Source organism: Macrotis lagotis, chromosome 5 (genome assembly GCF_037893015.1).
Source record: "Macrotis lagotis isolate mMagLag1 chromosome 5, bilby.v1.9.chrom.fasta, whole genome shotgun sequence".
Classification (NCBI taxonomy): domain Eukaryota; kingdom Metazoa; phylum Chordata; class Mammalia; order Peramelemorphia; family Peramelidae; genus Macrotis; species Macrotis lagotis.
The window spans coordinates 551,706-576,432 of record NC_133662.1 but is presented as its reverse complement, the minus strand read 5'-3'; the positions used below and the strand labels follow the sequence as shown (position 1 = coordinate 576,432).

The 24,727-nt window shown below is 37.9% G+C and overlaps 1 protein-coding gene and 1 long non-coding RNA gene across 4 annotated transcripts in view; one reads left to right on the top strand and one right to left on the bottom strand.

Moving 5' to 3' along the window:
• Positions 1-819: 819 nt before the first annotated feature.
• The window catches only part of LOC141523312 (uncharacterized), a 47,633-nt gene continuing 23,725 nt past the window's right edge, over positions 820-24,727 (bottom strand). The window contains exons 2-3 of the long non-coding RNA XR_012478453.1: positions 2,035-2,108; positions 820-1,518 (exon numbers count right to left, since the gene is read on the bottom strand). This is a non-coding gene — a long non-coding RNA (uncharacterized LOC141523312). The remainder of the gene's footprint in view (positions 1,519-2,034; positions 2,109-24,727) is intronic.
• The window catches only part of FGD2 (FYVE, RhoGEF and PH domain containing 2), a 52,837-nt gene continuing 29,471 nt past the window's right edge, over positions 1,362-24,727 (top strand). Inside the window, exons 1-6 of one of the 3 annotated variants that reach the window (XM_074236388.1) lie at positions 1,362-1,590; positions 18,277-18,628; positions 19,964-20,050; positions 21,603-21,751; positions 23,754-23,910; positions 24,486-24,624. In XM_074236388.1, coding sequence (XP_074092489.1) covers positions 1,514-1,590; positions 18,277-18,628; positions 19,964-20,050; positions 21,603-21,751; positions 23,754-23,910; positions 24,486-24,624 — 961 coding nt within the window. In that variant the 5' untranslated portion in view covers positions 1,362-1,513. Of the gene's footprint in view, positions 1,591-18,276; positions 18,660-19,963; positions 20,051-21,544; positions 21,752-23,753; positions 23,911-24,485; positions 24,625-24,727 lie in introns of those variants that run through there. The other 2 variants (XM_074236390.1, XM_074236389.1) reach the window with 2 other exon arrangements.

The following is a 24,727-nucleotide window of genomic DNA, read 5'->3' as shown; positions in this document are numbered from 1 at the left end:
TATTTGTGATAGTAAAGAAAGTTAGTTTGAACTTTTATTGATAAAACTATTCAGTAAGACAGTCATCATCATTTATGTCACAGAGAAAAAGAAAACATTCCTTTCATATCTAATTTTCTTTGTCAATCTATACTATGATTTGTGGTTCTTCTGAAGAATATATCAAATGTACAATAGCAATGTGTCAGAAGCAGTGGGCTGGTCATGAAGAAAGGTACAGTGAATAGAGTTCCAGCCCTAGGCTTAGGAGGACCTGAGTTCCAATCTAGCCTTAGATACTAATTGACTGTGTTACTCTGGGCAAGCCATTTAACCCTGTTTGCCAACTCATCTGTAAAATGATTTGGAAGAGGAAACAGTAAACCACTCCAGTATCTTTGCCAAGAAAACCCTAAATAGAGTCTTGGAAATTTGGACACAACTGAAACAACTCAAGAACAACATTCTGAACAAAATATAGAATATGTAAAAGGGAGTGCAATAAACCTGGATATAGATAGGTTGGAAGTAGACTATGAAGGACTTTAAATACCAACCACAGGAGTTTGTATTTTATCCTAAAGGAAATAGGAAGCCTTTGGAATTTACTGAATGGAAAGAAACATGGTCAAATAATTTTTGTAACTCTTATTCGAGATGAAAATGGGAGACTTAAGAAACACTGATTAAGAGGCTACTTCAAGAGTCCAGGAGAGAGGTAATGAGAGTCTGAAGAGAAGGAGATGAAGGTGAAAGATGCTCTTTGATATTGATGTTTTATAACTGACAAAATTGATTGTCTAAAAGTGGAAAGGGTTGGGATTGAGGATTACATAGTTTGTGAATCTGGATAATTGAATTGATAATGGTAATTGATAATGAAAATTCATCTTCCTGACTCCAGCCCAGAACTCCATGAACTAGGGTGCCATTGGGCTGCCCTCCTAATAATGGCTCAACCAAAAATGAAACAGGATACCTTCAGTGTTAATGGAGTCCCTCCTCACTTGAGTCTTCAATCAGAGCTTGTATAACTATTTGTCAATCATTTTGTAGTGGAGAATCCTCTCAGATATGAATTGCACTAGATGATCATTAGGTCCCTTCCAATTCAAATTCTGTTAAGTATGTGAGGACTGGGTTAATGATCTGTCTCAGAGATTGACTGGGAAATGGAGATGTGATTCATCTATAGATGAAGAGTTCTCTTTGCCTCTTCAAAAGCAGAGTTTGTAGACCCTAGGGCTAGTGGGCCACCCAGGGTGAGATTTTGTTCCTTTGCCAAGGAAGACCATATGTGCCTCCTAGCCAGGCTCCTCCTACTGTGAACATCTGGGAGGGGGTCCAGAGATGCTTCCTCTTTCTCCATTTCTGAAGGAAGAAATAGGACTGCAGAGTTTGCACTTTAGCAAAGATAGGCTCACTTCCTGAATGTCTTAGTCTGCAGTCAGGAGAGTAGAGCTGTTGTTGGATTTGGTACCTGTAAACCTCTTACCTTCATTTCTGCATGGTCAGCATCTGGCTGAAGTGACTGATGCCCTACAGGATGGAGAGAGAAGGGGACAACATGGTTAAGGTGTTTAACCTATTGACTGTGTTTGAAGACAGCAGGTATGACTTGGGGAGGCTAGGAAAGATTCTAGGACCTATATCAAGAGGCTGGGGTGTGTGCTTGCCTGCAGTCTAGCAATGGATGGAGGGAGGACCACTGATGTAAGGGATAGGAGACTTTTTTAGTTCCTGTAGAATTAATAGGATCATCATAGATTTAGATCTAGAAAGGACCCCAGAGGCCATCTGGTCTAACCTTAGATGTATGGAGAAGCTAAAGCCTAGAGAAAGGAAGTGACTTTGCTGAGGATCCACAGGTTAATGTCAGAAGAAGGATTTGAAACCAGGTCTTCTGACTACAGAACCAAGGCTTTTTCCATTATTTCATGATGCTCCAGTCCTAGGCCCCTTCTCTATGTTCCTCTCGTCCCTCAGGAATCTTAGGCTACAACTAGATGTCAAATTCATACATATTTAACATGTTCAAAAAGGTGCTCCACTTACCCCTGCCTTCTGTTCATTTCTCCCTTGCTTGGTGCCTCCTTCTGTCTCATGGTCCCCAGAAAAATGTCCCATATCTAGAGGAAAATGGTCTTAAGGAATGATAGTAGTTATGCAAGAAAGAGACTGTGTGTGTGTGTGTGTGTGTGTGTGTGTGTGTGTGTGTGTGTGTGTAAAGACACTTCCTCTGAGTTCCAATCCATCCTCAGATACTAACTGTGATCCTGGACAAATTACTACACTCTGTTTGCTTCACTTTCTTCATCTGTAAATTGAGTTGGAGGAGAAAATGGCAAATCACTCCAGGATCTTTGCCAAGGAAACTCTAAAATAAGGTCACAAAGAATTGGATACTATTGAAACGAGTTAACAAGAACAACAATATATGGTACATATGTAAAGGGACCTGATTGGTTCAGAGAAAGTGTAACTAGCAATTGTTCCTGTTTTCACCAAAAATCTTGAGGAATGATTTTTTTTTGACTCTGCAAAAGAGACTCTTCTTCTTTTCTTTCTTATCTGCCTTAATCACTGAGATAAAGGAGCAACAAGATGGAGTTGGTGATGTTGCAGCAGATAAAGTATTGGCCCTGGAGTCAGGAGGACTTGAGTTCAAATCTAGTTTTAGATACTTGATATTTACTAGTTGTGTGATTATTAACCCTGATTGCCTCAAATTTTGGATTAGTCATCCTGATCCATATCTAGCCACTGGACTTATATGAATGAAGGGAAAAAATGAGGCTAGTTACTTTGTACAGCACTCCCTTACTCAAATCCAGTTCACATGTGTATCATAGCATCACCTCTCTGATGTTTTGGTCTTCTTCCAGAACAAAGAACAAACAATATCTGATTGTATCTAGATGATGGGTTATATGTAGTAATGTATATTATATGTGAATATGTGTATACTATGCTTATGCTCATGTATCTGTAAACTACTTAGTCTGGTCTGTGGAAAGTTAGCATGAGATTGCATAACTCTATCCCAGTGAATCATAACCTCATCTCCTGCTTCCTTCTTCCTGTTCCCTTGCCTCACTAATCTTGTTCTTTTCTGTCTTCCAAATCACTGCCTGACTTCTAAAATGTCTCCTCCCTCTTCTCCTCATATTCCCACCTACTCAAGGGACATCATGTAATTTCTTCTGATATATTCTCATCTTCCTCTTGATCTTAAGCTTTGAGTGGGTGGGATGGGTTGATTTAGTGGACAGGAACTGGCCCTGAAGTCAGATAAGATGAGGTACCAAAGGGCAAATCCTAGAGATATGGAATTGTATAGTTCACATATTTTGGGGTGATAATGGAGTTACCGTTTGAAACTCTGACTTCTGTGAATGAATAAATAAATGAAAAAGCATTTTTAGATACCTACCATGTATAAGCACTTTGATACAGACAGAAAAACAAGACAATCTCTTCTCTGAAGCTGCTCCATTCTAATTGGGGAAAGCAATAGATATAGGAGGGTTCAGCTACAGGGTAGATGGAAAGATTTAGTAGTCCTTAAGGGTCAGCAGCCGAGGTGTATGACAAGATTGGTTCTTAACAAAGTTAGAGTATGTCAACAGGCAGAGGGTAAGGACTTGAAGTCCAGAGGGTGCAGTGGCAAGTGCATATGGATCTACATTCCCCAGCTTGGGGATTCTATGTTCTCTCAATAACTGCAGTGCCCATTACCCATTCTGGAAACTTAGGAAGTTTGCCTTTTGACAAAGTAACCTTAACTTTCTAGTATGTAACTGTGTGAGTAACTTTCATTCTTTGATTTATTAAATTTTTTTTTACTAGATACCCACTATATGTCCAGTATTATACTAGGTGCTATGAAGAATATAGAAATGAATAATATACCATCCCTGTCCACAGGGAGCCTTTAATCTAGTGAGAAAGATAATAGAATATGTACCTAATAAACAAGAATACAAGGCAATAGAAATGTAAAATGAGTGAAGAAGGAAAAATATCTTCACAAACCAAGATTAATCAGATGAATTTTAACAAAGATATAAATTTTGCACCTGCTTTCAAAAAATCATTTTCACAATGACACAACAGGGAAGTTGTAATTAAACAACTCTGTGTGTGTGTGTGTGTGTGTGTGTGTGTGTGTGTGTGTGTGTGTGAGTGTAAACAGATCTGGACATTTTAGTGACATGCAAACTTAATTTGGGTCAATGGTATAACAAATATGGTCACTGAGAAAGATAAAACTATACTTGGATACATAAAAGAAATAGAGTTGTATCCTATCTGCCCTTGCCAGATTATATCTAGAGCATTACTTTGAGTTTTGGCTATCACATTTTAGGAAGGACATTGATAAACTGGAGAGTATTCAGAGGAAGGTCTGTAGAATGGTGAGAATATGGAGATGAAGCCATTCAGGAACTGATGGAAAGAGCTGGGTATCTTTGATCTGTAGAAGAAAAGACTCAGGGGGAACATGATACCTGATTTCAAGTGTTTCAAGGGCTATCTTGTGAAAGGGGGCTTAGGTTTGTCTTCCTTGGCTTCTGGAAGGTAGAATTAAGGACCATAGGTAGAAGTTGCTGACAGAAGATGTAGGTTAAATAAAGGGAAATTCCTCAATGGGCTCCCCTTAACTAGAGGTCTTAAAGAATGAGAACTGAGTAAATAGTTGGTCAGATGTATTTTAGAGGGGATACCTATTTGAGGTACAGATTTGGGGAGGAAATTAATTTTTTATTAAATTATTTATTTATTATTAAATTTATTTATTAATAAATAAGCACTTATTAAGAGCCAAGCACTCTGCTCTTTATAAATGCTTTATAAATGCCTTGTTTGATTTTCACAACCTTGTGAAGTAGGTTCTATTAGTCCCATTTTGCAATTGAGAAAACTGAGATAAACAAAAGTTAAGTGACTTGACCAGGATCACATAACTGATAATTATTTGAGATTAAGTTTGAAAATAGGTCTCCCTGACTCTAGAACCAGCATTTTATCCACCAAGTCATCTAATTTTTCCTTCATAGCATCATACCATCATAAATCTCAAGCAGGAAAGGGACTTTGAAGGCCATCTATGAAGAAAACAGCAAATACTTTAATATCTTTGCCAAGGAAACCCCAAAATGAGTCCCAGAGTCAGAAATGACTGAAGACAACTCAACAACAATAGCAACAAAATTAAGATTCCAACCCATTCATTTTACAGATAAGGTTTTAGAAAACTGAAATGGATTGCAAATAGGGACAGATCCTGATTCATTGATCTTTCCACTATACCAACTCCAAGAGCCTTCCAATTCTATACATGTCTATTCAGGAGAGACAAGAAGCATGCTTCCAGTTGAGGACATAGTCTTTAGAGATTGTGTTGCCATGAGGTCATTCCTGTTATTTGTCCTTTGTTCTCAAAGAAGACCAATGACATCAGGAGGGTGATGTCTAGACTTGCAAGTAAATTGGATTTAACTGGAGCAAAGTCATCAGCCTCACTGTCTCCTCCAGGATCATGGTGGGCCAGTGGCAAGATGGAAGTTAAGACAACTGGCAATGACCCTGAATGAAATAGGCAACCTTTTCAAACTAAGATCTTTCCCAAATTTCAGTTTGTCTAAGCAACATTCATTCAGTGATTTAAGGATAACTAAGAATTAAGACAAAAGATGATCTAGTTTGCTTTCACAAATCAGTCCAGAAAGGGGAAGACTTTCAGGATTTAGGCTGGAGAGGTTAAATGACCTCTCTAAGGTCACACAAGTAGGAAGTAGTACAGCTAGTAAATAGTGAATCAAATTCTTATGGATATACCATCTCTTCTGCAGTGGTTGGACTAGATGACCTCTAAGGTCCTCCCAACTCTAAATCTAGGTTTTGGGGACACTTCTCATAATCCCTGACCCACCCCAATTCTGTTCAGTGGTTTAGACACTGATTATTCAGTCTTTATTGCCTAATGAGCCCCCATCACTGGGTGCACAGGAACCAAACCTGTATCTCCTCTCACAAACATATCAGATTTGGAATCATTTATCAGGATAATACTCTGTGGTTAGAATTAGCAAACTGAAATGAGCTGGTGGAGTGGGGAGGAGTAGTGCTTCTCTTTGTGGGGAGGGGAGTACTTCCATATAGGATCTGCAACAATTTGTGCTCTGGAGGTCTTGACTTCTTGAGGACAAGGGTGACAACAAAAGGAAACAGAAGCTTGATTGGGGTTTTTTTTGGGGGGGGAATGCAGAAGCAGAAACTGAGATAAAATATAGAACAGAAAACAGTTATAGTATGTCTGGACAAAGCCAAAAAAAGGCCATCATTCTATCGAAAGAACTGTGATCCTGATAGAAGACTGAATCATGACTTTTGAACTGAAAGAGATACAAGAGGTCATCTTGTCCAACTCCCTTATTTTATAGATGAGAAAACTGAGGCCAGAGAGGTCTTGCCTTAAATCACATAGGTGGTAAATAATAGTACTAAGATTTGAATCCAAGTCCTGAGGCTCCAAATCCAGGGCTCAAATAATCAAAAAATATGGAGTAGAAGAAAGATAACATGTCTAGGAGGTAAGAGAAACAAGAGATAGTTTAGTATTAGTGTAGAAGAAAGAGTTTTGAACTGCAACTAGAAGCCTTGGACTCCAATTTCAACTCTATCCCCTAATTTAATAATCCTTATTTTACAGTTAAGGAAATTGAGCCAAAGTTCAGTGACTTGCCCAGGGTCATTCAACTGGTAAATCTGAGACTAGATTTGAATCTAGGTCTTCCTGACTTTAGGTCTAGCACTCTATGCACTGTGCAACTTAGCTCTGTCTGCTGTCTGCTGTATTTTTTTTTTTTTGCAGGGCAATGGGGTTAAGTGGCTTGCCCAAAGTCACACAGCTAGGTAATTATTAAGTATCTGAGGTCAAATTCAAACTCAGGTCCTCCTGACTTCAGGGCCAATGCTCACCTAGCTTCCCCCATCATGCTGTGTATTCTTGAGGTAGTTATTCCCCCCTTTAGAACTAAGTTGCCTCCTCCTTAGAAAGAAGTTTTGGATGAGACTTAGGATGCTTCCCAGCTCCTTCATTTATTTCTAATCTTGGTTAAATCACTTTCTATGAAATTCTATCTCTTCCTCTGTAGGAGGACAAATCAGTTAATATTTAAGTAGATTAATTCAAGCTATTCACTGGAAGGTCAAATACTAAAGCCTAAATATTTTGGTCACATAATGAGAAGACAGGACCCACTGGAAAAGACCCTGATGCTGAGAAAAGTTGAAAATAAAAGCAAAATGAAGGCAGAAGATGAGATGGATAGGTAGTGTCATGGATATAAAGAGCATGGGCTTGAACAGACTTAGGAAATAGTGAAATATAAAAGGATGTACTATGGTCTATGGAGTCAGGAAGAGTTGGAGGTCAATGAATACCGAATAGCAACAAATTATCTGGAAGAGTTACTGAGAAACTCAAAAGGGGTGATATCTGGAAAGAGGCTCTGAAAAATATAATGGATTATTACAAATGAGGAGAAATGAACATGAACTTCAAATGAACATGAGCCTCAAGAGGAAAGAGGAAGTGATGAAGGAGTTTGGGGGGGGGTTCTGGAAGGGAAGGGAAAAGTATACCCATGTGCAGGAGCAAAAGAACTAGAGCCTCGTGACAGCCAGATGAGAAGTTAACAAACAAATCTGATTTAGAAGGCCCTTGTATCTGGAAGAGAGAGTCACAGGGACAATGTCTTGGTCTTAATCTGTCTTTAGATAAGGATAGAACTTGGACCTGTGGTTTCACTGGAATGGAGGGACTCCTAGATGAGGAAACTCCCACTACCAATTCATGTTTTATTTTCTCAGAAATTTACAGAGAGAAACTCAGAGCAATAAAAACTTAAGTGATTTGTCCAGTATCAAATAGCCAGCTTTCATAGGTGGGCTCTGAACTCAAGGCAGGGTAGAAAGAGTACTTTTGTTATTGTTGTTGTTCAGTCCTGTCCAACTCTCTGTGACCCCCACTTGAGGTTTTCTTGGCAAAGATACCAGAACGGTTTGCCATTTCATTCTCCAGCTTGATTTACAAATGAGGAAACTAAGGCAAACAGAGTTAAGTTACTTGCACACAGCTAGTAAATGTCTTAGGCTAGATTTGTACTCAGCTCTTTCCTGACTCTAGTCCCAGAGCTCTATCCCCTGAAACCATATGTTGCCTCTTCCAAACCCACATAAAGAAGAGATGCATTTTATTTTTTTATTTTTATTATATATTTAATAAACATGAACCAACATGTCAATACATGAAGAAAAACAGAAAATAAGAATTGTAAATGAAACGCTGAACTTCATTATGTAGTCTGAATTTTTTTTTTGTTTTGTTTTTAGTTTTTGCAAGGCAAATGGGGTTGTGATTTGCCTAAGGCCACACAGTTTAGGTAATTATTAAGTGTCTGAGGTTGGATTTGAACTCAGGTACTCCTGACTCCAGGGCCAGTGCTCTATCCACTGCACCACCTAACCACCCCATAGGCTGAGCTTTTTTTTAAATGTATGTCATATTTAACACAATAATAGCAAACAACTTGACTTGCAATTATCCCTTTTTCAATTTACTTCCATTCTCTTTTGCATATTTAAAAACAAAACCAAAACATTTCTTTGATAATGTTTTCTTCCTTTAGGTCTTTTGATTCTTGTATCCCAATTGCAGATCCCCCCATCACTGACCTACACTCATTCACGTATTCTCCCCTTCACAATTCCCCTCTTCCCCTCCCCCCAAATAAAAACCTTCTTTTGAGATAAGCATAGTCAATCCAACCAAAGTCATATTTATCATATTGAAAAAACATGTATTTTTGGTCCTTCAGAAGGTACATTTTGTTATCTCTGGTGTAAACCTCAGTCATTATCATCATAGTACTCCAATATATTTTTGTAGTTGTTATTGTTATTTCCATTTACACGGTATCATGGAATTCTTTGTGATGTTTCTATGTTTGTATTTCATTTTTCATCAGTTCATCTAAGTCTTCTAATAGGTTGTACCTCAAGAGGGGTTGGGATTCCCCTACTTGGGGATGAGTAAATAGAGAGTGAATGACCACTTACTATGTATACTATAGAAAGAATTCCTTTTTTGTGAATTTATAAGGTATAGGGGTATGTTAAAAAAAAAAAAACCTCTGAGCACACACACACACACACACACACACACACACACACATACACATATATATACATATATATTTATGTATATTCTATTACCAAACTATCTATATTTTAATCAATATCTTTAATCTATATATTTAAATAATATGATCTTATCTATCCATTATTTATTCAGGTCATATATGTTATATCACTTGTGAACTGCTTCTACATATAAATATATTTATAATGTATAAAATAAATATTTAAATGTATGTTATAGATATTATATTATTATCTATTATTATAACATATATAAGCATATTTATATATGGAAACAGTTCACAAGTAGTATGGATAGATATGACTTAGAGTCTGGCCTGTGTTTTTGGAAAGTAGAAGGACCATGTTCACACTGACAGCTGGATAGCTAAAAGGAAGATACAGCAAAGTGTTCAGGACCAATAAAAAATCTCTCCTCCAGTCTCCAAGATATACATACATATATATATATATATATATATATATATATATATATATAGCTAGAATTATATCTATAGACTACCCATCAAATATTTCTTTTTTTAATTTTTAAAGATTTTATTTGAGTTTTGAGTTTTACAATTTTTCTACCAATCTTACTTCCCCCACCCCCCACTCCCACAGAGAGCAATCTGTCAGTCTTTATTTTGTTTCCATGTTGTACATTGATCTAAATTTAGTGTGATGAGAGAGAAATCACATCCTTAAGGAAGAAACAAAAAGTAAAAGAGATAACAAGATCAGACAATAAGGTATCTGTGTTTTTGTTTCTAAATTAAAGGGAATGGTCCTTGAAATGTGTTCAAACTCCATGGCTCTTTATCTGGATACAGATTGTATTCTTCATTGCAGAACAGTCCAAAATTGTCCCTGGTTGTTGCACTGATGGAACGAGCAAGTCCATCAAGAGTGAACATCATCCCCATGTTGCTGATAGAATGTACAGTGTTTTTCTGGTTCTGCTCATCTCACTCAGCATCAGTTCATGCAAATCCCTCCAGGCTTCCCTGAATTCCCATCCCTCCTGGTTTCTAATAGAACAATAGTGTTCCATGACATACATATACCACAGGTTGCTAAGCCATTCCCCAACTGAAAGACATTTATTTGATTTCCAATTCTTTGCCACCACAAACAGGGCTGCTATGAATATTTTTGTATAAGTGATGTTTTTACCCTTTTTCATCATCTCTTCAGGGTATAGACCCAGTAGTGGTATTGCTGGATCCAAGGGTATGCTCATTTTTGTTACCCTTTGGGTGTAGCTCCAAATTTCTCTCCAGAAAGGTTGTATGAATTCATAGCTCCACCAACAGTGTAATAGTGTCCCAGATTGCCCACAACCCTTCCAACAATGATCATTATCCTTTCTGGTCATATCGACCAGTCTGAGAGGTGTGAGGTGGTACCTCAGAGAAGCTTTGATTTGTATTTCTCTAATAATTAATGATTTAGAGCAATTTTCCATATGGCTATGGATTGCTTTGATCTACTCATCTGTAAATTGCCTTTGCATATCCTTTGACCATTTATCAGTTGGGGAATGGCTTTTTGTTTTAAAAATATGACTCAGTTCTCTGTATATTTTAGAAATGAGTCCTTTGTCAGAATCATTAGTTGTAAAGATTGTTTCCCAATTTACTACATTTCTTTTGATCTTGGTTACAGTGATTTTATCTGTGCAAAAGCTTTTTAATTTAATGTAATCGAAATCATCTAGATTTTTGGTGATGTTCTCCATGTCTTCTTTAGTCATAAACTGCTCCCCTTTCCATAGATCTGACAGGTAAACTAGTCCTTGATCTTCTAATTTGCTTATATTATCATTTTTTATGTCTAAATCTTGTAACTATTTGGATCTTATCTTGGTAAAGGGTATTAGGTGTTGGTCCAATCTAAGTTTCTTCCATACTAACTTCCAATTTTCCCAGCAGTTTTATCAAAGAGAGAGTTTTTATCCCAATAGCAGGGCTCTTTGGGTTTATCAAACAGCAGATAACTATAATTGTCTCCTGCTTTTGCACCTAGTCTATTCCACTGGTCCACCACTCTATTTCTTAGCCAACACCAAACAGTTTTGATGACTGATGCTTTATAATATAATTTTAGATCAGGTAGGGATAAGCCCCCTTCTTTTGTACTTTTTTTTTCATTAAATTTCTGGAAATTCTTGACTTTTTTATTTCTCCATATGAATTTACTTACAATTTTTTCTAAGTCATTAAAGTAATTTTTTGGAATTTTGATTGGTAGGGCATTAAACAGTTTAGTCATTTTTATTTTATATATATATATATATATATACATATATACATATATATATATATATTAGCTCTATGAGAAATTGATATTTGCCCAGTTATTTAAATCTGATTTAATTTGTGTGAGAAGTGTTTTATAATTGTTTTCAAAAAGTTACTGAGTCTGTCTTGGCAAATAGACTCCCAGGTATTTTATATTGTATGAGGTTACTTTGAATGGGATTTCTCTTTCTAGCTCTTCCTGCTGTATCTTGCTAGACATGTATAGAAAAGTTGAGGATTTATGAGGGTTTATTTTATAACCTGCAACTTTGCTAAAATTGCTAATTGTTTCCAGTAGTTTTTTGGATGATTTCTTGGGATTCTTTAGGTAGACCATCATGTCATCTGCAAAGAGTGAGAGTTTTGTCTCTTCCTTCCCAATTGTAATTCCTTCAATTTCTTTTTCTTCTCTAATTGCTGAAGCTAACATTTCTAATACGATATTGAATAGTAGTGGTGATAATGGGAACCCTTGTTTCACCCCTGATCATATTGGGAATGCCTCTAGCCTCTCACCATTGAATATAATGCTTGTTGCTGGTTTCAGATAGATACTGCTAATTATTCTAAGGAACAGTCCATTTATTCCTACACTCTCTAGTGTTTTTAGTAGGAATGGATGCTTTATTTTGTCAAAAGCTTTTTCAGCATCTATTGATATGATCATATGGTTTCTGATAGGTTTGTTGTTGATATAATTGAGTATACTAACAGTTTTCCTAATATTGAACCAACCCTGCATTCCTGGGATAAATCCTACTTGATCCTAATGTATTATCCCAGTGATAACTTGTTGTAATCATTTTGCTAAGATTTTATTTAAGATTTTTGCATCTATATTCATTAGGGAGATAGGTCTATAATTTTCTTTCTCTGTTTTAACTCTTCCTGGTTTAGGTATCAGCACCATATTGGTTTCATAGAAAGAGTTAGGCAGAGTTCCATCTTTCCCTATTTTGCCGAAGAGTTTATATAGAATTGGAACCAATTGTTCCTTAAATGTTTGGTAGAATTCACTTGTGAATCCATCAGGCCCTGGAGATTTTTTTCTTAGGGAGTTCAATAATGGCTTGTTAAATTTATTTTTCTGAGAAAGATTTTTTTAGGTATTTAATCTCTTCATTTAACCTGGGCAACTTATATTTTTGTAAATATTCATCCATTTCACTTAGATTATCAAATTTATTGGCATAGAGTTGGACAAAATAATTTCGAATTATTACTTTAATTTCCTTCTCATTGGTGGTGAGTTCACCTTTTTCATTTATGATACTAGCAATTTGGTTTTCCATCAAATATTTCCAATCTAGAGGGAAGAAAGATTCAGGACAAAAACTGCTTCTATGATGATTCTTAAGGGAAGATGGAGGTAGTCTTTAGTTTACACTCACCAACCTGGCCTCTTCCCACCAAAAACTGGTTGTATCAAAGACTATCATAAATAGTGACTGACAATTAAAGTCTAACAAGCACAAATCAGAGAAATTCCATGGATTAAAATACACATACATTTATATATATATATATATATATATGCATATATGCATGCATATATATATATATACATATATGCATGCAGACAAAAATATATCAGAGCAATCAACTCTCCAATTGGAAGAGAGATCTCAGTTCAACCAGAAGATAGAATTATCCAGTGGCGGGATGGAAATCATCTCTCATCAGTCTTTAGAATTTCAAGCTGTGGAGATTAAGGAACATGATAGGGTCAACTCCCATAAATGCTCTTGATGAAGAGGACTCCAGTCTGGCTCTGTCTTGTCTATCTTCCTCTGTCTCTGTCTCTGTCTCTGTCTTTCTCTATGTCTTTCTCTGTCTTTTTCTCTCCACCTCATTTCCTTTCTCTCTCTCTGTCTCTTTTTTTCCCTTTCCCTTTTTGTTTCTCAGACTGTGTTTGGGCCCTCAGGTAAGAAAATTATGTCCAAACATAGGTAATTGAATATCATTCTTGATTAATTGGTATATTTTTATACTTAAAATGAAGGCAATGTGTTTGTGAAAAGAGCCCTGGACTTAAGTTGGAAGATATGTGTTAAATTCAATCAAACATTTTAATTAAGGACCCATCAAAGGTGGGGAAAGCAACTAGACTAAATGATCTATCCTCTTTAGTAACAAAACAATCTTTCCACTGTGTCACCTAGCTGCCCCAAGACAAAACAATCTGATTCTCAAAGTGGTCAAAAGATGGGAGGACACTAAGTCATAGAAAAGTTCTTGGACACTATTGTTATTTTTTAAAAAAAGGTGACCAAGAGAATATAAACAATTACTGATCCATATACTTCTGATATAACATTTTTTATGAAAAGCATCTATAGAAATACACTAAGGGCATTTGTGATGAGGGAATGATGATACACACAGGTATTCATAAATCTTGCTTCCCAGCAGGCCACATCTTTGTTGATTGTTCAGTCGTTTCAGTTGTGTCTGACTCCATTTGGGATTTTCTTGATGGAGATACAGAAAGAGTTTGCTCTTTTCTTCTCCTCATTTTACAGATGAGGAAACTGAGGCAAACTGAGAACTGTGACTTACCCAAGGTTACAACTAGTGTCTGAGGCCAAATTTGAACTCAGGTTGAAGAGCCTTCCTGTCTTCAGAACAGTACTCTATAGAGTATTTCACCTAGCTGTCTTTTGTAGAGTGTGTAGAAGGAAGTAAAAAAAAAGTAAGGAGAATGGAAAGGTAGAAAGGGAACACACTGTGAAAAGCTTTACATGCCTGGCAGAGGAATTTATTTTTGATCCTAGGGATTAAATAATAAGGAGTTACTGGAGTTTATAGTCTAACCTGATACTTTAGCAGCTGAATTGGGGATAAATTGGGAGGACATTGCAAATTGATAATGAACTAGATTAAAATTCTAACAGGAGGAAAAACAGGTTCAGTCATCTTTGGGAAATTGTAATGTATTTTTAATGACCTTAAATTTCTTCTTGAATCAAATGTCCATCTTTTTAACAATAATATTCTTCTATTGATGTTGTGTTACGTGAAATACCAGGTTCCCCTCTCCCCCACATTTAAAGTTGTATGTTACCCAGAGGGTCAGGTGTTGTAGTAGTGCATAGATTTATCTTCATAAATTCAATCCAACCTCAGACACTAACTAGCTGTGTTACTCTGTGTAAGTCACTTTACCCTGTTGTCTCATCTGTAAATGAGATGGAGAAGGAAATAACAAACCATTCCAATATGCCAAGAAAATCCCAAATGGAGTCATGAAGAGTATAACAAGACTGAAATGACAAGACAGCAGATATTCAAAAAGTCATGGAGAGGTTCATGGTAGGAAGAAAGAGTAAAAGATATTCCCAAAAAAGAATTCTGTTTTAGAAGTAATGTAGAATGTGGTCTGAGCACATAGAAACAGTGAGGATGGATGGCATCCTCCACCAAAATTCACATAGAACATCTCCAGCAAGAACATTGACTGGGTAGATCTTCCATTTTAGGGAAGACTCATTTGCAGAATGACAGAGAAGATTCACACAAAATGAGAAGGTATCATAGATAGTTTATGATCTGCATTGTGGGAAAGCCCACATTGATGAGGCAACAGCTTCATTAAAATATCAAAGATACTTTGGTCTGGGTTGACAAAGACAAAAAATGAAATCATCTCAGCCCTCAAGAAACTCACCTTCCACTTAGGAATCCAACATGAAAATGGAAAAATGAATTAAAGATAATTTAAGGAAGAAGGCCATCCCAACAACTAGAGATTCAGGAAAGGCTCCTTATTAGAGATAACACCTCCTTGAATATTTCCTTCTAATAGAGAATTGAAATTGAAAATTAAATTTATGTATACCATGGAAACAATATAAAGACTGGCAAATTGCCTTCTGTGGGTGGTGGGGGAAGGAGGTAAGATTAGGGGGAAAAATTGCAAAACTCAAAATAAATAAAATATTTAAGAAAATTAAATTTAAAAACCAGAAAGATAGATTGGAGCCAAACTGAAAAAGATTTTAATTGCCATTTAGAAGCTAAAGAACTTGTATTTTATCTTAGAGACAATAGGAAGCCATTGAATATTCTTGAGCAAGAGCGTGACATTTAGAGAAGAGAGACACTGGAAACAGGAAGACCAATTAGAAAGCTAATGCAATAGCCCAAGTGAGAGGTGAGGAGAGCCTGAATAAGGCCAAACAAACCTTTGCAACCCTCACTAAACAGTCTCATTGAGCTTGAAAACATTTCTTATATATTAGTGTATGAGAAGCAACACGATGCAGTGGTATCTTGCATCCTGGAGCCAAGTGAGAGGTGGGTCAAATACAGACTCTGACATTTTATTAGCCCTATGATCATCATCTTCCTCATCTATCTGTATAACACTGGTACCTCAGACAGTTGTTGTTAGGAAAGTGTTAGGTAAACTGTAAAGGGCTATAAAAAGTGACCCATTGCTATTATTATATTTAAATAGGGCTTGTTTTATTTCCTGACAATTTAAAACTGCTTTAGGTCAAGAAACAAACGTCATGCTATTTAGAACAGATTGAGGAGAAGGAAAGTTTGAGAGCTTCTCAATCTCACACCTGCCTCTCTCTAAACCTTTCTTCATTTATTACCTCTCCATGTTGGGAATGAAGCAGCATTACCTCTCTCCGATATAAATCACTAGCTTCAGTAGAAGTGTTTCTCTCTCTCTCTCTCTCTCTCTCTCTCTATCCATATATCTATCTATCTCTTCTCTTTCTTTTCTTTTTTCTTTTTCACATTCCTTTATTCTCTTTTTGTCTTATTCTCTCCCCTACCTCTTCCTCTCTCTATCATTCTTTCTCCCTCTCTTTCTCACTCTCTCATTCTCTCTCCCTCTCTCTTACTCAGCTTCTCTCTCATTCTCTTTCTCTACCTCCTCCTCTTATTCTCTCTTTTCTCAACCTCTTTCTTATCCTCTCTCCAACTACTCCTTTATCATTCTTTCACATTGTTTTTCTCATTCTCTCTCTTTCTCTTTCATATCATTCTCTCTCTCCTCTCTCTTTCTTATTCTCTCACATTGTTTTCTCTCTCTGGGTCTAATTGATTTCTAGGCATTTAAAGGACTTCTCCCTCTACATTTAAAGGATTGATGTGGTCAAGTCAATCAACATTTATTAAACACCTATTAGAAGTTGAACATGAAGAGAAATCCTTTCCCTATTCATCATCCATAGTCTTTTATATAGTCCTAAGAGGGAAGAGTTAGGTGTTGTGGGAACTCATAGGCTATTTTAGAAATCTCTGTGCTACCTCTCAAACTGGTCAATATGACCAGAAAGAACAATGATCAATGTTGGAAGTAATGCAGGAAATCTAATATATTGTTGGTGGAGCTGTGAACTCATCCAACCTTTCTGGAGAGCTATTTGGAACTTATGCCCAAAGGGCAACAAAAATGAGCATACCCTTTGACCCAGCAATACCACTACTGGGTCTATACCCTGAAGAGATGATGAAAATGGGTAAAAACATCACTTGTACAAAAATATTTATAGCAGCCCTGTTTGTGGTAGTAAAAAATTGAAAATTAAGTGAATTTCCTTCAATTGGGGAATGGCTTAACAAACTGTGGTATATGTATGTCATGGAACACTATTGTTGTATTAGAAACCAGGAGGGATGGGAATTCAGGGAAGCCTGGAGGGATTTGCATGAACTGATGCTGAGTGAGATGAGCAGAACCAGAAAAACATTGTATACCCTAATAGCAACATGAGGGCGATGATCAACCTTGATGGACTTGCTCATTCCATCAGTACAACAACCAGGGACAATTCTGAGCTATCTGCAATGGAGAATACCATCTGTATCCAGAGAAAGAATTATGGACTTTGAACAAAGACCAAAGACTATTACCATCAAATTAGGAAAAAAAATACATTTTTATGTAATTTTACTATCTCCTACTTTATTTTTCTTCCTTAAGGATATGATTTCTCTGTCATCACATTCAACTGAGATCAATGTATACCATGGAAACAATGTAAAGACTAACAGAATGCCTTCTGGGGGGAGGGAAGCAAGAATGGGGGGATAATTGTAAAACTCAAAAAAAAATCTTTCTTAAAAAAAAGAAATCTCTGTGCTATTTGTACACTTTTGTACAAATCTGTATGTCCAGATCTGAACAAATTTTGCAAACAGTGAATATAACAAGATTCTATTTGTTTATGTGTGTGCAAAGATCTCTCTGTGTATGCAAAGACTATATATAGGACTAGTTCCTCTGTCTGAGTGTGTTTGTTTAAACAGGGAAGTAAGTTGTTCCCCAAAGGCAAAAAACAAGGTCCACTTTGACTCATGTTCAGAAGCTGAGGTTCCTGAGAAAGAATGACCTGGGGACAGGAGTGCGGCATGGGGTGGGAGGGTGATGGAGGTAGTGGACAACTTGTTTTCATTTCTGCCTTATCATAAATGTGAGGGCTATAATAGATGGCTTCTGAGGTTCCTTCCAGTTCTAAATCTGAAACTATCATCTCCTTCCCTTCTTCCCTCCCTCCCTAGACCTGGAGCTGGAAACTCAAAGAGGAACCAGAATAGTAGCCAATTCTTGGAACAGGGCTGTGGAAGTGGGAAGGAGAGTGTTAGTCCCAGATCTTTCCAACCCTTAACTATTAAGGGCTTAACTGTTCCTTCCCATATGAATATATCTGCTTAGTTCCTTAAAACACAGGTATCTGAAATGATTTAGAATTAGGGAAGGCATTCAATAGAACTCAACTAGTCTAATGTTAAAGCAACATTTTGTGGTTCTATGTCCCAAATCCAGGGTCTCCCACAAGCAGCAAGCCAAGGACAGACCTTCCAAAAGCTGCTCTGCTTCCTCCAGTGTGGGCCAACTCACACCAATCTCTCCAAGCTTTCTTGGGACCCCAGGAACTGAGACCAAAGACCCCAGGTCTGAGCCAAAGCAGCACAGCTCCATGTCCAAGAAACCCCAGACTCTTATTGAACCCCTCTTTGATATGACTCCAGAACCCCAGGAAGGCAAGAATCTGGAAGAAAAACCAGGACCTGGCCACCGGGCAGTTAGCACCAGGTTACTGAACTCCCTAAGGAATAAGATCTCAAACGGAGACTGGAGGAAGTCATATGAAGAAACAATAAACACCAGAAAACAGGTTCCTAAGGGCTGATGCTGGGGAAAGGGAGGTGACTATTGTTCAATCCACTTGTCATTACACCTTAAAGAGTGTGAGCAGTTGGGTTCTGGACTCGTGGGGAGTGAGTAGCCCCCCCCCCCCCCCCCCCCCCCGCCCGAGTTGTCAGACCATTAACGGCAGCATTTGCATAGTTCCATCTCCCTCTGTGAGCTACAGTGCATCCATATGTGGAATCTCTATTTCTCTCCTTTCCAAGAAGGCAATATGAAATACAGTGGAAAATGCCTTCACTTGAGAGCTCAGAGGCTTGAGTTCTAACTCTGATGTCTTGATTGACTAGAGTGATCCTGGATAAATAATTTTATTTATCTAGGACTCAGTCTCCCCCTCTATATGGGTATAGCACCTGTCTCATGAGACTGTCTAAGGTTCATAAGAGATAATATATGCATATAATATATGTACTTTGGAAAGTACAAAGTGCTATTCAAAAATGAAACATTTGTATTAGTACCAAAATTACTTATCATCTTGAATTAGTATTGGTATGTTACCTATATTTTAATGTGAAATTTTCAGGATTATTATGTGTTAGGAATTTATTAGTGATAGTAATAATAAAAATTCTTGGCAGAGTGAGATAATAAAAGCCTAGGTTGGACCTAAATTGACTGACTTAATACCATTCAATTAATTGCATTAATTTATTGCATTAATTAATTCACATTTATGTCACTCATTAAGGGCTACACAGTGCTATGTTATGAATATTATCTCATTTGATCCTCATAACACCTGAGGAGATAGGTGATATAATTATCTCCATCTTACAGAAGAGGAAAGATTAAATGACTTTCCCAGGGTCATGCTCTTTTTTTGTATTTGAAGCAAGATTTGAACTCAAATCTTCCTGACTACTAGGTGATATCTAGTTATCTCAATAATTATTTAATAAGTGCCTACAATAGCACTATATTAAGCCCTGGGAAGGTGCAACATGTGAATATAATATAATATGAAGAAGGTGGGAGGACTAATATCTAGGTTTTCTGAAGGTGGCAGCAGCTGACTGTACCTGTACAAGGAACCTAAGGAATTCTGGGAATCAGATAAGGGGGAAACCAAGCATTCCAGGCACTTGGGCCACAACAAATCTGAGGATATGGCCAAGACACTAAGGATATGAAAGGGACTAATGGGAAATAAGACTGGAAAGTTAGACTGGAGACAGAATAGGAAGGGCTTTAAACGTTGAACAGAGTTTACCTCCCACTGCCTCCTGCCCTGTCCAGCGTGATCATTAGGGAAAAATGCATTTGTTTCCATTTCCTGATCCCCAACCTGCCTCCCCAGTTGCAAGAGCCAGAAGAGAATAAAATTGTTAGGGAGCTCCTGGAGACCGAGCAGACCTATGTGTCCCGCCTCCATCTGCTGGACCAGGTGAGTGACTGACATGCTCCACACCCAATCTCCATCTTCAGGGCTCCTCTCATTTCACGTTTAAATCTGTGTTCAGAGAGCACAGTGCTGGGTCCTGAGGGAGGGTATTAGCTACAGTGGAACTATGCTGGATCTGAAGTCAGGGATCGTGGGTTCAAATCCCCACTCAGTTACTTCCTCCTTCCAAAGTAGGAATAATAATAACCATAATTTATAATGCCTGCTTTATACTCAGGCTTTACAAATATGATCTCATTTGATCTCACAACAACCCTGGGAGTGAGATGCTATTAATAATTCCATATAGGGAAACTGAGTGACTTGCCCAAGGTCATATAGCTAGCAATAATGATAATAACAGTTAATATTTATACAGTACCTATTATGTACCAAGCATAAGTATTGGTAAACACTTTACAAATATGATCTCATTTTAAGTTTTACAACACCCCTTTGAGGTGGGTGCTGCTGTATCTCCATTTTACATATGGAAAAATTGAGGCAGAGGTTAAATGACTTGTCCAGGGTCATACATCTAGCGATGATAATGATGGGGATGATCATGATAATAATATAATAACAGTGCCTACTATGCACCTGAGCAGGTAGATGGTCTAGTACATAGAATGCTGGACCTGGAATCAGGAAGTTTCCTTTTCATGAGTTCAAATTCATTCTTATTCATTTATTAGGTATATGGTCATGGGCAAGTCACAGCATCCTGTTTGATTTCCTCATCTGTAAAATGAGCTGAAGAAGAAAATGGCAAAATCACTCCAGTGTCTTTGCCAAGAAAACCCCAAATGGGCTCAAAAAGAATCAGAAATGATTAAAAAACAACACAAATTAAATCTATCTATAGCATATAAGCAAATACTATCTCATTTGATTTTCAAAACAATCTTGTGATATATCCTCATTTTGAAGATGAGAAAACTGATACCAAACAAGGTTAAGTGAACCAGTGCCACACAGTTAGTAAGTGACTAAGACAAGATTCAAACTCAGGTCTTTCTGACCTCAAGCCCAGCACACCATCTTCTGCCTGCCTACCTGCCTAGTAAATGATATAAATGGTGTTTATGTAGCCTTGGACAAGTCTTCTCTGGTCTCACATTCCTCATGTGTAAAATGAAGAGAGTAGAATAAATATCTTTCAGGTTCCTTCTATTCTTAATTTATAATTTCACCTTTAGAGGAGATTTCTATTTCTTTATGGAATTGCTAATTTCATACAGGAATCATATAGCTTATGAGCTAAGAATAATGTTTACATTTTAAAACAGAGGTAATTCATCAACCCCAAATTCTAGTAGGGAGATGGAATATAAATAAATTATAAGACAAAGACCAAGTCTTTGTCAATATAAAATCTTACATTGCATCAGAAGTACCCATAAGATACTGGCTTCGTAGGGCACCAACTTTCTGGCACTTAGCTTTCCCCATCTCTTTGTGCTATTCTCTGAGTCAGACAAGGGGCCTTTTTCCTAGGAAGCCTCCTGACTGCCTGGACCACTCTACCATCCATCTGTATGAATTCTGCCTTCAGGTTTTCTTTGAGGAGCTGCTGAAGGAAGCTCGCAGTAGTAAGGCTTTCTCTGAAGATGTCGTCAAACTCATCTTTTCCAACATCTCCTCCATTCACCAATTCCACTCCCAGTTCTTCCTCCCAGAACTACAGAGGCGTGTGGATGAATGGTGAGTCAGAGTGACTCACCTCAGGTTCACCTGAGGAGCTCCTAGAAGGGAGTCCTGTAGGGAGAAGCCAATGGGGTGCTTTGCATATAGGAGGTACAATCCAGGTGTTTGTTGAATTGATTAGAATTGATATAGTGGATCAGATATCAGGAGAATCAGTTTGGGTATTGTGGGATCTTGGGGAAATAATTTTCCCTTACCAGATCTCATTTTTCTCTTCTGAAAAAGTGGGAGAGGCAATATGGCTCAGCAAGGGTCAAATCTGGTCTGCTACCACTTTTTGTACAACCTGAGAGATAAATACAATTTATTTTAAAATATAAACACATTTTTTGTTCATGGGCTGTACAAAAACAGCTGATAGGATAAGTTTGAACCCTTGGATCATAGTTTACTGACTCAGATAGTGTGGATGGAGGACTGGCCTTGGAGTCATTAAAAACTTGGGATCAGTTCTACTTTTGATAAATACTAGCCATTCTTTGATTCCATTTTTTGGAAAAGAGCCACAGATCAAGTAGAGATTCTGGGGCTAGTCTTATAGACCGAACTATCTATTCCAACAAGTATAGATTGAGAGATTACTACGTGATCAACTCTGTGCTACAAAGAAATGGAAGGTACTGTCTCTTTCTTCAAGGAGTTTATTATCAAAATGGGAAGTCCTAACTGCTAGGAAAGAGACAAACGTCCAATCCTATCTTGATTGTGTGTGAATCCTGTTCCCAGTTCTACTCAAGAGAGGCTTCCTCCAGAAAGCCTTCTTGGATTTATTCACTAGAAGTTTAGACTTTCTTCTTATATTTTCTTATAGCCTTTTATCTGGATCTCTGTGCTATCCTTGTCACATTCTATCTTGCAGCATTATGCTGCACATGCTTTATTCCCCTCTGCCCTTACAAGATTGTGAACTCCTTGAAGGCAGGGACTGTGCTGCTATCCTCAGGACCTAGTACTGGGAGAAATAGAATAGACAGGGAACTGCTCCTTAATTGAATTAGTCATACATCCTTCCCTGAGCATGGTAAGGGAAAGAATGAAAGAATAATTTATTAAGCATCTATCAATAAGTCAGACTCATTTTCTTGAGTTCAAATCTGGACTCAGACACTTACTAGCCATATGACCCTAAGCAAGTCACTTAACCCTGTTTGTCCCAGTTTCCTCATCTGTAAAATGAACTGGAGAAGAAAATGGCAAACTGACTGCAGAATCTTTGCCAAGAGAACCTCAAATGAGGTCACATAGACTCAGACATGATAGAACAACATGTGCTAAGCACTTTATAAATATTTTCTCAGCCTTACAACAATCCTGGAAGATAGGTAATATGTTCTCCATTTCACAGCTGAAGAAACTGAGGCAGACAGAAATTAAGTAACTTGCCCATAGCCACATAACTTAGTGTTTTCACTACAGAACTACTGCGCTTTCCATTGTACCACCTATCTTGCCTTAATTCATGCTTATTGAACTGAATTGACTTGGATTCTATAATTGGATAATAAGAATTGGGAATGAACTTTGAGATCATTGAGTCCAATACCCTTGATTTAGAGATTGGGAAACTGAGACACAGATAGATTAAAGTGACCTGATCACAGTCACTCATGTAGTAAGTAGCATAGAACAAATCCTCTGACTTCAAATTCAACATTCTTTCTACTGGACCACACTGTAGGATTAATTGTGTGTGTCATCAGAGTTCCTTCTTCCTGGAGGATATCAGGGCTGCCATGTCTAGATTATAGGATCACAGATTTAAAATTAGAAGGTCATTGGGCACAATTCATATGAGAAAACTGTGGTCCAGAAAAGCTAAATACTACAGAGTTAAAAAACAATTAAGTATCAGGATGAGATTCGAATCCAAGTCTTAATTATGAGTCCAATTAGTGCCTTCCCACTGCATCACAAAGTCTAGACTCTATTGGTTCAAAGGTCTGAAGATAAGGGATGAGGTTCTTGGAATGAGCAAAAGACTGAACTATGATGTCCACAGGGCTGCCATCCCCCGCATTGGTGATGTGATCCAGAAACTGGCACCCTTTCTGAAGATGTACAGTGAATATGTGAAGAACTTTGAGCGGGCAGCAGAGCTGTTGGTTGTATGGACAGAGAAGTGCCCGCCCTTCCAAGAGGTCATCACTCGAATCCAGGTGGAGAGCCTGAATTTTTAAATGCCAGGGCAGGTGTGGGAGGAGGCCCCAGAAGGGAAGGGGAGAAGACAGAGAGAGGCCATTCCACATCTCAAATGAAGAGAGAAAAGACTCTCATCCTTCCCACTCATCATTTGAAAAATTGAGGTCTAAGGAAAATAACAGCTCCTTAGCCCCTTCTATACATGCCACCACATCAACTAAGAATCTCCATCAGGATGACCCTTGCTCTACTGTCCTCATCTCCTACCTCTCCCTTTCAGGTGAATGGGGATAGCACATACTCATCTATCAGACTCCCACACCTGTCTCTACTCTCCTAGACTATGGATATCTCCAGTCAGATTCAATGTGGTCCAAATCCTTCCTTCACAGAGGAGAAAATTGAGATACAGAGAGGGCACCGTCATGGGAGAGCTGAGGCTAGAATCCAGGTCTCCTGAATCTTCCCACTACCCCATTCTGTATCCCTTCTGGGTTCAGCCCCTGGCCTGAAAATCTGCCCCATCTAGGCTAAATAGCAGTCTAACCCTTTCTCCACTTCTACCTGCCTTGTTTCCCTTCTTACCCCAAAGAATAGCGAAGCCTCTGGCAACCTCACCCTGCAACATCACATGCTGGAGCCAGTGCAAAGGATTCCTCGTTATGAGCTGCTACTGAAGGAATATGTTCAGAAGCTGCCTCCTGATGCCCCGGACCAGGCGGATGCTCAGAGTAAGACTGGGACTGGGTGGGGGGGGCAGCTATGAACAGTTATTTCTTCAATATTCACATGGCCTTGTTTCCTATCCTAAGCCCCCATTTGACTCTCCTAGGA